Below are 16,409 nucleotides of genomic sequence, written 5' to 3'. Positions count from 1 at the left end.
CTGACCCTGTACAGCAAGCAACATAACTCCATCCTGCTTTTTGCAATAATTATTGCCCCTTTTGGACTTAGAAAAATCATTTTCTTGGTTGAATATTATGTTTAAAACAACTTTTCTCATAAACTATCAAAGCTATTGCTTTAAAACTTGCAACAGTTTTTCACCATCATAAGTGGACACTGTACATCAAGAAACATAACTCTATCCTGCTTTTTGCAAGAGTGATGGCCCTTTTTAGACTTAGAAAATCATGGGTAGGACAATATTTCTATTATACAAAAAAAATCAGATGAGCGTCAGCACCCGCAAGGTGGTGCTCTTGTTTGACATTTGCATTTAATAGATATTTGGATATTTCAACAATTTGAACCAAAAGACAAACTTTGAAATAGTGTGTTGTTTCCGAATTCATTCATTTCCAATTTGCTTAACCAAGATAGTCAAAGGGAGGTAATATCAGTTTATCAAACTTTCATTTCTAATGAATTGCAACTAAGTATATATTTTGTCTATGTAATTAAGTATTTGAAAAATATTGGGCAACTAGTATAGGAAATTCAAATTTTAAAATTCTTTAAGTAAAATTCTAACATGTACTAAACAGTAAGTGAACAAAAATAAGAATAAAGCATTTGATTAAAATCTGATTAACCACCTTTAAGCAAAATCATCAGGAAGTCTCCTGATTGTTGTGAGATTTTTATACGCCCAAAGGGATGTATTATGTTATACCCCCGGTGTCCGTCCGTCCTTCTGTCCGTTAGCAATGTCGTTTCCACTCTGTAACTCTTGAACCCCTTGAAGGATTTCAATGAAACTTGACACAAATGTTCACAACACAGAGACAACATGCAGAGCGCATGTTTTGAATGTCTCGCTTCAAGATCAAGGTCACACTTAGGGCTCAAAGGTCATATCAGTTTGTTTCGTGTCCGCTCTGTAACTCTTGAACTGTTTGAAGGATTTCAAAGAAACTTGGCACAAATGTTCACCACATTGAGATGACGTGCAGAGCGCTTGTTTCAGATGACTCACTTCAAGGTCAAGGTCACGCTTAGGGGTCAAAGGTTATATATGACTGCTTTGTGTATATTGCTCTGCATTGCAGTACTCTTGTTTTTATTTGGCAGATCCCTTTTTAGCTCGACTATACGAAGTATAAGGAGAGCTATCCTACTCGCCCCGGCGTCGGCGTCTTTCCGCGTCCCCACCTTCGTTAAAGTTTTTTAACACTTTCTCTTTTTAGCTCACCTGAGCCAAAGGCTCAGGGTGAGCTATTGTGATCACTCACCGTCCAGGGTCCGTAAACTTTTACTTTAAACGACATCTCCTCATAAACCGCTAGGCCAATTTCAGCCAAACTTCACAGGAATATTCCTTGGGTGAAGCTCTACAAAAATTGTTAAAGAATTGAATTCCATGCAAAACTCTGGTTGCCATGGCAACCAAAAGGAAAAACTTTAAAAATCTTCTTTTCAAAAACCAGAAGCCCTAGAGCTTAGATATTTGGTGTGAAGCATTGCCTAGCGGACCTCTACCAGATTTGTTCAAATCATGACTCCGGGGTCAAAATTGACCCCGCCCCAGGGGTCATATGATTTTACATAGGAAAATCTTAAAAAATCTTCTTCTCAAAAACCAGAAGCCCTAGAGCTTAGATATTTGACATGTAGCATTGCCTAGTGGACCTCTACTAAAGTTGTTCAAATCATGACCCTGGGGTCACTTGATTTTACATAGATTTCTATAGGAAAATCTTCAAAATATTTTAAAAAATAAACCAGAAGGCCTAGAGCTTAGATATTTGACATGTAGCATTGCCTAGTGGACCTCTACAAAATTTGTTCAAACATGACCCCGGGGTCAAAATTGACCCAGCCCCAGGGGTCACTTGATTTTACATAGGAAAATCTTTAAAAATTTTCTAAAAATACACAAGAAGGCCTAGAGCTTAGACATTTGACATGTAGCATTGCCTAGTGGACCTCTACAAAATTTGTTCAAATTTTGACCCTCCCCCTCCCCCGCCCCGGGTCAAATTGACCCGGCCCCAGGGGTTACTTGATTGTACATAGGGAGATCTTCATAAATTTGCTAAAAATAAACCAGAAGGCCTAGATCTTAGATATTTGATATGTAACATTGCCTAGTAGACTTCTACAAACTTTATTCAAATCATGACCCCCGGGTAAAATTGGCCCCGCCCCAGGGGTTATTTGATTGTACATCGGAAAATCTTCCAAAAAATTTCTAAAAATCATCAGTTTGACATTTGAAACATGTAGCTCATATTACTCAGGTGAGCGATCCAGGGTCATCATGACCCTCTTTTTATGCCCCCGAAGGGAGGCATATAGTTTTTGAACTGTCTGTCGGTCTGTCAGTCTGTCGGTCGGTCTGTCTGTTGGTCTGTCAGTCTGTCAGTCTGTCCGCAATTTTCGTGTCCGGTCCATATCTTTGTCATCGATGGATGGATTTTCAAATAACTTGGCATGAATGTGTACCACAGTAAGATGACGTGTCGCGCGCAAGACCCAGGCCCGTAGCTCAAAGGTCAAGGTCACACTTAGACATTAAAGGATAGTGCATTGATGGGCGGGTCCAGTCCATATCTTTGTCATCGATGGATGGATTTTCAAATAACTTGGCATGAATGTGTACCACAGTAAGACGACGTGTCGCGCGCAAGATCCAGGTCTGTAGCCTAAAGGTCAAGGTCACACTTAGACGTTAAAGGATAGTGCATTGATGGGCGTGTCTGGTCCATGTCTTTGTCATCGATGGATGGATTTTCAAATAACTTGGCATGAATGTATACCACAGTAAGACGACGTGTCGCGCGCAAGACCCAGGTCCGTAGCTCAAAGGTCAAGGTCACACTTAGACGTTAAAGGATAGTGCATTGATGGGCGTGTCCGGTCCATATCTTTGTCGTCGATGGATGGATTTTCAAATAATTTGGCATGAATGTATACCACAGTAAGATGACGTGTCGCACGCAAGACCCAGGTCCGTAGCTCAAAGGTCAAGGTCACACTTAGACATTAAAGGTCATTTTTCATGATGGTACATTGATGGGCGTGTCCGGTCCATATCATTGTCATTCATGCATGGATTTTAAAATAACTACACATGAATGTGTGACACAGTAAGACGACGTGTCGGGCGCAAGACCCAGCTCCGTAGGTCAAAGGTCCTAAACTCTAACATCTGCCATAACTATTCATTCAAAGTGCCATCGGGGGCATGTGTCATCCTATGGAGACAGCTCTTGTTTCTACTTATCTCTATATTACTTGATTGATTTGATTCAAACTTAAAATAGTTATTCCTCATCATCACCCACATCATCTGACATAGGGCAATAACTCTGGCACCAATTTTTCATGATTTATCCACCCTTTTTTACTTAGAACTTCAGGTTAAAGTTTTGATGCACTTTCGCTCTATCTCTGTTATTGCTGAATGGATTTGATTCAAACTTAAAATAGTTGTTCAGCATCATCACCCCACATCATATGACACAAGGTGCATAACTCTGACACAAATTTGTCATGAATTATTCCCCCTTTTCACTTAGAATTTCAGGTTAAAGTTTTGATGCACTTTCACTCTATCTGTGTTATTACAGAATGGATTTGATTCAAACTTAAAACAGTTGTTCAACATCATCACCCGAACCATATGACACAAGGTGCATAACTCTGGCACCAATTTTTCATGAATTATTCCCCCTTTTCACTTAGAATTTTAGGTTAAAGTTTTGATGCACTTTCGCTCTATCTCTGTTATTACTGAATGGATTTGATATAAACTTAAAGTAGTTGTTCAGCATCATCACCCACACCATATGACGCAAGGTGCATAACTCAGACACAAATTTTTGTTGAATTATTCCCCAGTTTTACTTAGAAATTAACGTTAAATTTGATACATTTTCACTATATCTCAGTTATTATGAAATGCGTTTGATTCAGACTTGAAGTAGTTGTTACACATCATCACCCACAACAATATGACACAAGATGCATAACTCTTGCACCAATATTTAATGAATTAATTGCCCTCTTTTTGCTTAGAATATACTTATGTAGTATTTTGATACACATTACCTCTCTTATTACTTAATATTTTTGACACAGACTCAGGCTACTGTGCAATATCTTCATACACCATTGGAGTCATTAAACATTCCAGTGACAGCTCCAGTTTCCTCAGATGTGCCCAGTTTCACTATCCAGCATCGAAATAGTAGAGCGCGCTGTCTCCTGTGACAGCTCTTGTTTGTTCACTTACAATAATTTTTAGCTCGACTGTTCGAAGAATAAGTAGAGCTATCCTACTCACCACAGCGTCGGCGTCGGCGTCTCACCTTGGTTAAGTTTTTCGTACCAGTCCACTTTTTGACAAAGTCTTTTGAGATAAATAAACTTTCAACACTTGTTTACCATCACCATGGCCAGTTGAAGGCAAGAGCACATAACTCTATCAAGGATTTTGGCTGAATTATGGCCCCTTTTGACTTTGAAATCTTGGTTAAGTTTTTCGTACCAGTTTCAGATTTTGACAAAGTCTTTTGAGATTAAGCTTTGAAACTTTCAACACTTGTTTATCATCACTGTGTCTAGTTATAGGCAAGAGTACATAACTCTTGAATTTTTTTTTTGAATTTCTTCCCTTTGTTGTTCCTGCCCTTGGGGCTTCAGCAGTTAGGTTCTTTAAATTTTGCACCCATCCTCTGATGTAACCCTTTCGGGTGTATATTGCCCTGCTTGGCGGTGCTCTTGTTTTATATTAGAAAGTACTGTGGTATATAACTAAATGTATGATTAAGGGAGTATTATAAGAGAAGATTGAGTATTTTCTTGAAATTGTAAAAAGTGTTATATTACATCATTAGTACAGTGATGTGAAAGTAATAGAATTTTAGCTTCATATTTCAGTATATATAAAATTCTGCATTTTTAGGTTTCTTTTCTTTTTTTATGCCCCCGAAGGGAGGCATATAGTTTTTGAACTGTCTGTCTGTCGGTCTGTCCGCATTTTCGTGTCCGGTCCATATCTTTGTCATCGATGGATGGATTTTCAAATAACTTGGCATGAATGTGTACCACAGTAAGACGGTGTGTCGCGCGCAAGACCCAGGTCCGTAGCTCAAAGGTCAAGGTCACACTTAGACTTTAAAGGTCATTTTTCATGATAGTTGGGCGTGTCCGGTCCATATCTTTGTCATCGATGGATGGATTTTCAAATAACTTGGCATGAATGTGTACCACAGTAAGACGACGTGTCACGCGCAAGACCCAGGTCCGTAGCTCAAAGGTCAAGGTCACACTTACACTTTAAAGGTCATTTTTCATGATAGTTGGGCGTGTCCGGTCCATTTCTTTGTCATCGATGGATGGATTTTCAAATAACTTGGCATGAATGTGTACCACAGTATGACGACGTGTCGCGCGCAAGACCCAGGTCCGTAGCTTAATGGTCAAGGTCACACTTAGACGTTAAAGGTCATATTTCATGATAGTGCATTGATGGGCGTGTCCGGTCCATATCTTTGTCATTCATGCATGGATCTTAAAATAACTACGCATGAATGTGTGGCACAGTGTGGCGCAAGACCCAGATCCGTTGGTCAAAGGTCCTAAACTCTAACATCGGCCATAACTATTCATTCAAAGTGCCATTAGGGGCATGTGTCATCCTATGGAGACAGCTCTTGTTTCCAAACATATTTGATATTTCCATGTAGTCTGAAAGAATTCTGCTTTGATTTTTTCATTTGCACAGTGTAATTACAGTTATTTGATAATGCATTAAACAGAGGAAAATACATGGGTGATTTTTTCTATAATTAAATTTATATAATGAGTTGAATAAAATGATAAAATGCGAGGCTCTGCCGAGAGTTTTGTCAATTTTATTCAATGAGATTAATACATTTTGTGTGGAGAGACACAAATGTAATATTCTTTTTTATCACATATAAGATTTTCCTACTGAAACATCAATTTTTAGCTCACCTGAGCCAAAGGCTCATGGTGAGCTATTGTGACCGCTCAATGTCCATCGTGCGTCGTGTGTCCGTCAATATTTTCTAAAAAAATCTTCTTCTTTAAATCTACTGGGCAGAATTACACCAAACTTAACAGGAATGATCCTTGGATGGCCCCCTTGCAAAATTTTTCAAAGAATTGAATTCCGTGCAGAACTCTGGTTGCCATGGCAACCGAAAGGAAAAATTAAAAGAAATCTTCTTTTCAAAAACCAGAAGCCCTAGAGCTTAGATATTTGGTATGAAGCATTGCCTAGTGGACCTCTAGCAAATTTGTTCAAATCATGACCCCCGGTGTCCAGGGGTCACTTGATTTTACATAGGAAAATCTTAAAAAATCTTCTTCTCAGAAAACAGAAGCCCTAGAGCTTAGATATTTGACATGTAGCATTGCCTAGTGGACCTCTACTAAAATTGTTCAAATCATGACCCCGCCCCAGGGGTCACTTGATTTTACATAGGAAAATCTTCAAAAAATTTCTAAAAATAAACCAGAAGGCCTAGAGCTTAGATATTTCACATGTAGCATTGCCTAGTGGACCTCTACAAAAATTTTTTCAAATCATGACCCTCGGGGGTCAAAATTGACCCCGTCCCAGGGGTCACTTGATTTTACATAGGAAAATCTTCAAAAATTTTCTAATAATAAACCAGAAGGCCTAGATCTTAGATATTTGACATGTAGCATTGCCTAGTAGACTTCTACAAAATTTGTTCAAATCATGACCCCCGGGGTTGTACATAGAAAAATCTTCAAAATTTTCTAAAAATAAACCAGAAGGCCTAGAGCTTACATATTTGATATGTAGCATTGCCTAGTGGACCTCTACAAAATTTGTTCAAATCTTGACCCTCCAGGGTCAAATTGACCCAGTCCCAGGGGTTACTTGATTGTACATAGGGAAATCTTCATAAATTTGCTAAAAATAAACCAGAAGGCTTAGATCTTAGATATTTGATATGTAACATTGCCTAGTAGACTTCTACAAACTTTGTTCAAATCATGAGCCCCCAGGGTAAAATTGGCCCCGCCCCAGGGGTTACTTGATTGTACATCGGAAAATTTTCCAAAATTTTTCTAAAAATCATCAGTTTGACATTTGAAACATACAGCTCATATTACTCAGGTGAGCGATCCAGGGTCATCATGACCCTCTTGTTTTTCTTTCTTTAATACCGAGTAAATTTAACCAACATCTCCTATACTTAAAATGACGTCAACGTCAAAACTTTATTACACTTGTATCATATGAAAGTTATGTAATGCCTTTATTTTATTCCCACGATGTCAGACGTGATAATAAACAATATTAAAGACCACAAACTAATGAATTATTAATTGTAAAGAAAAAAAGGACAAAGCCAAGCATAAATAATTTACAATTGTTTATTTCAAAACAAATTTTAAGATGAAATACAAAATAGTAACTTTTCTGTACTGGATGAGAGACATTATTGTAAGGCATTGTTATTGTTTTATGTACAGAATAAAAATATTTTAAGTATTTAGAGGCTAAATTACAATTTTTGATAAGTTATAAAATACCTATTTTGTCTAGTAATAAACAGTTTTCTCAGCTTCTTTATGTGCAGTTTATAACTTTTGTCTTGCAATATAAAGAACAGATATTCGTAAAATTGTTTACATTGAATTTTTATTGCATTTTAGTAAAAGTAGAACTGAGTTTATTATATATACCATACTAGATTTCTTCAAACTTTTTGCACTTGTTCAAAGTTTAATTACTAGGAATTTAATGTCAAAGAAAACCCTGTTCAAAGGGACATAACTGGTGATTGCTTATTGTGAAAAAGTGGAGGACTGTTATAGTATATGAAAAAGAGTTGTAAAAAAAGAAAGAATCCCAGATAAATAGATGCTATTTTTTAGCCCATTTGCGCATAAACTTGGAGCCAATGGTATTTTTCACTCATGCAATGTAATTTACATAAAATAAGACACTTTACGCGCTCATATTCTCATGCTTCGAGTTGTTTACTTGAAAACGAAAGTTGGGGGTTTATTCTGCAGAACAAGACTGCAATCATTAATGTGAGGGTACCTGACTTCAGTTTATTTGCATTTCACTGCATACTATTTAAAACAATTTTTTGTTTTCGTTGTATTGAAGCCAATGTATGGATGTCCTGTGGAAAATAGGTCTATGACAGAGTGAAAATCTAGAAATGGTATCAAAATGGACCTGAAGTAGCTGAAATTTTATATGAAACAAAGATGACAAATAACGTGAAATAATTAAAATTGATATCTTTATCTTGCATTGTCCAAAAACATTTGTACCAGCTGATTTCACTTCAATATTACATTGAAGTTAATGATTTTGATATGTTCTTGAGAGCATTTTGCAGTTTTAATAACTAATGTGGAAGTTTTATATCTTTATTTTAGGACATTGAGACACTGTTTATACCAGCTAAGCTGACAAATGGAACCTGATGTGATATTATATTAGCTGCTGTTGTATAATTTCAGGTGATAGAAGTTAACTGTTTGAGTAAAGTCAAGTTAAAATACTGGTAAGTATTATGCAATCAGTATCTTGCCAGATTTTCACTTAACTTAGTTTGTAATAGGAAAAATGTTCATGTGCAATAAACAAAAATTAAACCCTCATGAAAATCTCTGCTTTTACAGTAAATTAAATCTGTAAAAAAAGATTCTTTTGAAGCATAATGCACAACCATGCAGAATGATAGCACACTTTGTTTTACTGAGGTAATGAATTGTGAAACATGACTCACGCCCTAACTCGACTGAAGAGGAACTCTATAAGACACTAACATTTAATGGACTTTGTGATCCCAAATGATCAGAAACGATAACAAAAATAGATAAAACTTGAAAACCCTGTATATGCCACTGTCAGTATTACATTTTGTCAGTAGCGAGCAACTTGTGAAAATTATCTGATACATGTAATGAACTCTTTGTGAGTTTGATTAAGGTAGAGGACACATTTCATTGTTTTATTTACTTTCAGTGGGGTACATTTCAACACTAGTCAGATACACCCCACTATAGAACAGATAGACCAGTCATTTGGAGCAACCCACCCAGGAGGTAATCTCATTGTTGTTCCTCTTAGTGTCCTAATATCTTAGCAGGTTATTTTACATTTGTATTATTGTATGACAGTGATCTAACAGAAACTGTGTTCAGCTGTAGTGCTTGGTCCGAAGTTAAAAAATCAAGTTAGGAGAATAGTCACAGATTGCAGCCTTGCCACTGGTCAGTTTGAAGATACAGTCAACCAATCAGATACTTGGGATTTTTAGACTGGTCCCCAGATTCAGTTTTAACTTTAAAGGTCTGAAAACCAGACTTTAAAATGCTGAATTATTGTTTTGCTTTATTACTGTTTGATAAAAACAAGTTATAATGAAACTTTGCATGAAGCTAGAGACATCACAGCAAAATTTTATCAGCTTAAATATATACATATATACACATTATACTGGTATGGTGTACTGAAAATATGGCAAATTCAAACATTGATTATGGGCTGTGTATGGTGAAGAAACATCACAGATCCACACTGTTTGATTTACCATGTCAGTGCAAGAAAAAAAGTGAACATTTGCAAGTTGAAAGATCAATACACGTTACTGTTACATGTATTATGAATTCTATTGTTTTCAGTTTACAACTCAGAGAAGCAGCTTTTTGTGTTGAATTTTAGAGGACTGTCCTTTGACTTTCCTATTGAGTCAAAGTTTGAGGTAAGAGTCATAAATTCCTAGGCATGAAGTTTCATGATTTTGGCCAGAACACCTGTTTGATAGGGATATAAATTTTTAGGTTTCATTTGTTGAAAATAAAATGAATTGGAATTTTACTTGTTTGTTGAGATTTAATTACATAGATTGATGCAATCATAAAATTGATGCAATTAGTCCCACACACATAAAATTTCATTAATAAGTTGACATTATTTAATTAGTCTTTAAGTATTTAATTGTTGAAAAAACTTTTAGAACTTTTCTGTCACGCTTGTTCATCAGTCTTGATGGATTGTTAAACTTGGTCTGTAGCATGGTTCATTAGTCCTTTCTCAAGGTTTATATGATCCTATTTTAACCCTTTTAGGGGCCACAAGAGTTAAAAATAGAACAACTTTTTCTTTTGGACGTCTGCATTGATTATCACTGAACTTGTTCTGTATAGCAACTTTGCATGACTGTTTTGTTCAGCTGGTTCTGCTTAATTTATTTTAGAGGCTACTGAAAATAAAAAAAAACAAAACCTTAAACAACTCATTGCCATGAACCATTTGAAATATCTTCTTTTAACTTGCTCTGTAGCATCCTTGAATGAATCTTTCTCAGTTTCATTGAAATATCTCAGCTTGACTGCAGGTTGGGGCTGCCAGAGCTAAAAATGAAATGCTTAACACAACTTGTCATGAGCAAATTTGATATGTAGCATCCTTAGACCTTTCTCAAGTTTGTTTCAGATAGACACAAAAATTTGACTGTCACAGCAAGCAGGAAGCGATGGGGCAGTAAAAAAATACAGGGGTAGGGAGAAGGGTATGTGTAGGGTTGAGGGATGTGGATACTTAGATACAGAATCAAGAAATTGAACAGAAAGTGAAAAAAAAAGCATTACAGGGGCAGAGATGGGTGGTGGTGTTGGCAAGTGGCAGGACGTGGTTGAGGGGTTTTAAGATGCAATATAAAGAAATCAAACTGAAAGTAAAAACATTGAAATTGAGGTTGACTGTGACCTTGACCTTTGACCATAGACCCTTAAAACTTGTGCTTAGTCATCCTATAAAGTAACAAAGCTATAGTTGTTGTACTTTGTGTCTTAGAGTCTGTAAACAGAAATGTTGACACACAAACAACACCATTCCAAAATCGCATCCTGTGTTTTAAAAAATGGGCTTATAAAAAGCTTTAAATAACTTACATAAATCTTCTAAATGGATGTTCCGCAAACTTTGTCAGAAGCAACCTTGGTGAAAAAGTCAAGGTCCCCCTCATGTGAGTAACATTGGCTTATCTCTTCCCATTGTTTGATAAAATTTGTCTGGATTACTCCTATACTATCAGTAGGATTTGATTGAAACTTGTTTGGAATAATCAGTAGCAAGCCTAGTTACCTAGCCAGTGTGATTTGATTGAAACTTGTTTGGAATGATCAATAGCAAGCCTAGTTACCTAGCCAGTGTGATCTGATTGAAACTTTTTTGGAATGATCAGTAGCAAGCCTAGTTACCTAGCCAGTGTGATTTGATTGAAACTTGTTTGGAATGATCAATAGCAAGCCTAGTTACCTAGCCAGTGTGATTTGATTGAAACTTTTTTGGAATGATCAATAGCAAGCCTAGTTACCTAGCAGTGGAATTTGATTGAAACTTGTTAGGAATGATCAATAGCAAGCCTAGTTACCCATGTATTATGGGTTTTTACAGTTAAATAATTTTCACTGAGTTAGGGCCCTTTGATTATTATACATAGGTTTGTGTGGAGATTCTTGTCCACCATCTCCGAAACTGCCATTCAGATTTCAGTAAAAGTTCATAGGAGTTATCAGTATAAAGCATTGTTGTGCTTGTCATTGGTATAAGTACAACGTAGGGTTGTGTATAGTCAGAATTCAAACGAATATATTAGGTGGTCAGGTTGTTCTGCCTTTACACTACTGTGCCTCCAATATAATTGCATATATGCCTGGTTGTGTTGAGAATGTATATACAGTTAATTTGTGTGTGTTCGGGTTTAACGTCTTTTTCAACAATTTTTCAGTCATATAAACGACGGTGTCTACTTGTAGCAGTGAGCGCAATGCCCAACTTTATAGTGCTGCCTCACTGGAATAACACACCGTAGACACCAGACATGATACCCCACCCAGTCACATTATACTGACACCAGGCTGACCAGTCCTAGCACTACCAACTTGATGCTGAGCACCAAGCGAGGAAGCTACTAGTACCATTTTTAGCTCATCTGATTTTTTGAAAAAAAATGATGAGTTATTGTCATCACTTGAGCGGTTGTCGGCGTCGGCGTCGGTGTCGGCGTCGGCGTCGGCGTCTGCGTCGGCGTTGCCTGGTTAAGTTTTATGTTTAGGTCAGCTTTTCTCCTAAACTATCAAAGCTATTGCTTTGAAACTTGGAAGACTTGTTCACCATCATAAGCTGACCCTGTATAGCAAGAAACATAACTCCATCTTGCTTTTTGCAAGATTTATGGCCCCTTTTGTACTTAGAAAATATCAGATTTCTTGGTTAAGTTTTATGTTTAGGTCAACTTTTCTCCTAAACTATCAAAGCTATTGCTTTGAAACTTGGAATACTTGTTCACCATCATAAGCAGACCCTGTACATCAAGAAACATAACTCCATCCTGCTTTTTGCAAGATTTATGGCCCCTTTTGGACTTAGAAAATATCAGATTTTTTGGTTAAGTTTTATGTTTAGGTCAACTTTTTCTCTTAAACTATCAAAGCTATTGCTTTGAAACTTGCAACACTTGTTCACCATCATAAGCTGACCCTGTACAGCAAGCAACATAACTCCATCCTGCTTTTTGCAATAATTATTGCCCCTTTTGGACTTAGAAAATCATTTTCTTGGTTGAGTATTATGTTTAAGGCAACTTTTCTCATAAACTATCAAAGCTATTGCTTTAAAACTTGCAACAGTTTTTCACAATCATAAGTGGACACTGTACATCAAGAAACATAACTCTATCCTGCTTTTTGCAAGAATGATGGCCCTTTTTAGACTTAGAAAATCATGGGTAGAACAATATTTCTATTATACAAAAAAAATCAGATGAGCGTCAGCACCCGCAAGGCGGTGCTCTTGTTTACGTCTTTGGTATGACGCGGCCGGGGATCGAACCCACAACCTCCCACACTTGAAGCGGACGCTCTACCACTAGGCTACTGAGGCAGTATATATATAGTTAGAATACTCTGCTTCTTGTAATACTTTTCTTATATCTTTGTAGCTGTGCTATGTTCATGGCATAGGAACCTTACTGCTTCTTAATGGAGCCTCAGCTTTAACTCAAGAAGGTGTATTTCCACTTGTAAATGTATTCTGTCTTCTATATTTGCAGCCTCGCTATGCTCATGGCCTAGGATCTTTACAGTTTCCCAACGGAGCCTCTCCAGTTGTCTCAAGAATGTGTATATACTCCGGTAACAGTCTGCTTGAAACTAGGTATACTGTTTACCCTTGTCTGCTTACCATCATTCGATTGTGCGCTTGTTAGGTTCTTCTACACATTTAAAGGCATTGGAATGAAGCCTCATTACACATGATGAATATGGAGTGCAGCTGTGCATATATTTTCTTTAGGGTCTATCCAGGTAGTCATTACAGCTAAGTGGTTAAGGTTGCTGAAATTGAACCACTTGCTTCTGACTGTTGTCACTTTGTGGGTTTAATCTCTCCTGTGTGATCATGTGAGCAAGTTGTCCCATTACTTTGCTGAAAGTCGGTGGTTCTACCCAGGTGCCCTCCTCCACAGACACTTGGGGGTCAGAACCTGTCCTCCCTCCCAGTCCGCCCCTGCCAACCTTCAACCAGTATATTTTCGCTTTTTAAATCAAATTGAGCACATGTCTCGATCATACAACAACTTCTGTTACCATTTCAATATGTTTAAAAAATCTCCCATATACCATCAATGCTCAGAAAAACTAAAGACAACTTACTCCGAGCATTTTCAACACAAAATAGCTTGTCCAAGGAATAGGAGAATAGATCCCAGCTTGATGTTGCGCAGTCAAATTTACTACACAGAGCCGGGACACAGACAATATCGTCAGCGGTTAAAATAAAAATACTCGCTCATGACGTCAACTGCCGCGGTGGCCGAGATAGTACAGACGCTGGTTCTATGAGCTTATTTTTGGGCAGGGCCGCATAGCGGGTTCGCTCCGCGCTAAGGGCGATCTTTATTTTTACATATTTTTTTTTATATCTTGAGAATATAATGTTTTAAAAGAAAATGAAAATATTATATTAAAAAAAAAAAATGCCCGAAGCGCGAAGCGAACCCGTGGCCCTGCCCAAAAAATTTCTTTTAGAACCAGCGTCTGTACTATCTCGACCATCGCGGCAACTGACTTTCTAAGCAAGTATTTTTATTTTAACCGCTAACGATATCGTCTGTGTCCCGGCTCTGTGTAGTAAATTTGACTGCGCAACATCAAGCTGGGATCTATTCTCCTATTCCTTGGACAAGAAAATAGTGTTTACATTGCGAAGCAAGTTGTCTTTAGTTTTTTTGAGCATTGATAGAGTATGGGAATTTTTCAAACATGTTGAAATGGTAACAGAAGTCATTGGATGATCAAAACATGTGCTCAGTTTGTTTTAAAAAACAAAAAATATATTGACAGAGGGTTGTCAGGGGCGGCATGGGAGGGGGAGGGGTGCTGACCCCCGAGTGTCTGTGCCCTCCTCTGCCTGAAAGAATGCCCAGAGAGGCACCTAGCATATTCCCACACCATGCTGGAAAGTTGCCATGTGACCTCAATTGTGTTTATGTTAAAACCTTGAAAAGAAATAAATGTCGGGTTTGGTGCAACCATGACCACATTAAGAACCCTTGGGCAAAAATATAAGTTAAGGCATTATTGGTTCACAATTTGAGGTATAACTAATTCCTTGCTTTAAAAGGGATTCCAATGAAGCTTCACATGTTTGAAGCAAAGATGTTAGCATCGGTTTTTTCAAGCCAGTCCAGGCATTGCATAGTCTAAGCAAAAAGTATACATTAGCATAGAAGTACTTACACAGTTATTAATGGAAACTAAGCTCGTATGTGGGTGTACATCCCAATCTTTATAGGGTCAGTTGAGGCATTGCAAAGTTACTTGTGGTTTGTATATACTGCGTTATTGGTACATTTATCAACATGTTTTATTGTACCCCCCGACAACAAAGTTGTAAGGGGGCGTATACTGGTTTCAGGTTTTGTCTGTCTGTCTGTCTGTCCGTCTGTCCGTAGACGCAATCTTGTGCGCACCATCTCTCCTTATCCCCTTGACAGAATTTAATGAAACTTCACACAAGTGATCAGTACCAACAGTAGATGTGCATGGGGCATGTTAGGTTCTTTTAGAAAAAAAATTTGCAGAGTTATGGGACTTTGTTTTTTTGTTACTATACTATATACATAGACACAATCTTGTGCGCACCATCTCTCCTCATCCCCTCGACACAATTTAATGAAACTTCACACAAGTGATCAGTAACAACAGTAGTTGTGCATGGGGCATGTTAGGTTCTTTCAGAAAAAAAAATTGCAGAGTTATGGGACTTTGTTTTTTTTGTTACTATACTATATACATAGACACAATCTTGTGCGCACCATCTCTCCTCATCCCCTTGACACAATTTAATGAAACTTCACACAAATGATCAGTAACAACAGTAGTTGTGCATGGGGCATGTTAGGTTCTTTCAGCGACAAAAATTGCATAGTTATGGGACTTTGTTTCTTGTTAACATACTATGTACATACAGTCTGCATATGCAATCTTGTGCTACCTAATCTACCAAACCCTTGCACACAATTTAATGAAACTTCACACAAGTGATCAGTACCAACCCTAGTTGTGCATGGTGCATGTTACATTCTTTTAGATAAATATTCTGCATAGTTATGGGACTTTGTTTTTTGTTACGATACTGTATACATACAGTCTATATACATACAGTCCACATAATTATGCAATCTTGTGTGCGTCAAATTGCAATGTACTGTGTCAGTGCATGCGGGGGGTACATTCATCACCTTTAGTGATAGCTCCAGTTGTTACTAAATTTAGAAAAACATGTCATATTGTTACTTATTTTGGCTGTAATAGCATAGCAGAATTTTTCTACATTGATAACTTTATTTCAGAGCTCCACCTTTACCTATTACATGTTACCATGGCAACTGTTATGTAGATTGTTTAGAGGTGATCAGGGACAGTAAGCTGACCAGAGCCCTCAAATTTATTCTTTTCACTGAAGGTAACCATTTGACATCTTCCACAAAAAGAAGTATGGAAACCAATATATTACAAACTTACTTAATGAACAGCATATGAAAACATATCTTGGATCAAAGAAATTCGATAAAATTTCAAAGTAAATTTTTTTCTAACCTGGACAGATACAAGTAGTTTTTATGATTTTTCAGACATAAAGCTTTACCAAAGCAAAATAACAAACAAACAAGGATAAACAGAATTGAGCTGTGCCATGAGAAATCCAACTTAGTGCGTTTGCAACCAGCATGGATCCAGACCAGCCTGCGCATCTGCACAGTCTGGTCAGGATCCATGCTATTCGCTTTCAATGCCTATTGCAATTAG

General features: G+C 37.4%; 1 protein-coding gene across 1 annotated transcript in view; it reads left to right on the top strand.

The window, feature by feature from the left end:
• Positions 1-16,409, top strand: part of LOC123548744 (phagosome assembly factor 1-like) — a 74,804-nt gene that overhangs the window by 34,577 nt on the left and 23,818 nt on the right. The window contains exons 4-8 of the mRNA XM_045336255.2: positions 8,550-8,593; positions 9,058-9,137; positions 9,717-9,796; positions 13,151-13,254; positions 15,953-16,065. Coding sequence (XP_045192190.1) covers positions 8,550-8,593; positions 9,058-9,137; positions 9,717-9,796; positions 13,151-13,254; positions 15,953-16,065 — 421 coding nt within the window. The remainder of the gene's footprint in view (positions 1-8,549; positions 8,594-9,057; positions 9,138-9,716; positions 9,797-13,150; positions 13,255-15,952; positions 16,066-16,409) is intronic.

The sequence above is a fragment of the Mercenaria mercenaria genome, chromosome 6 (genome assembly GCF_021730395.1).
Source record: "Mercenaria mercenaria strain notata chromosome 6, MADL_Memer_1, whole genome shotgun sequence".
NCBI classification, from domain to species: Eukaryota; Metazoa; Mollusca; class Bivalvia; order Venerida; family Veneridae; genus Mercenaria; species Mercenaria mercenaria.
The sequence above is the reverse complement of the archived record's forward strand: the minus strand, read 5'-3'. Positions and strand labels throughout refer to the sequence as shown.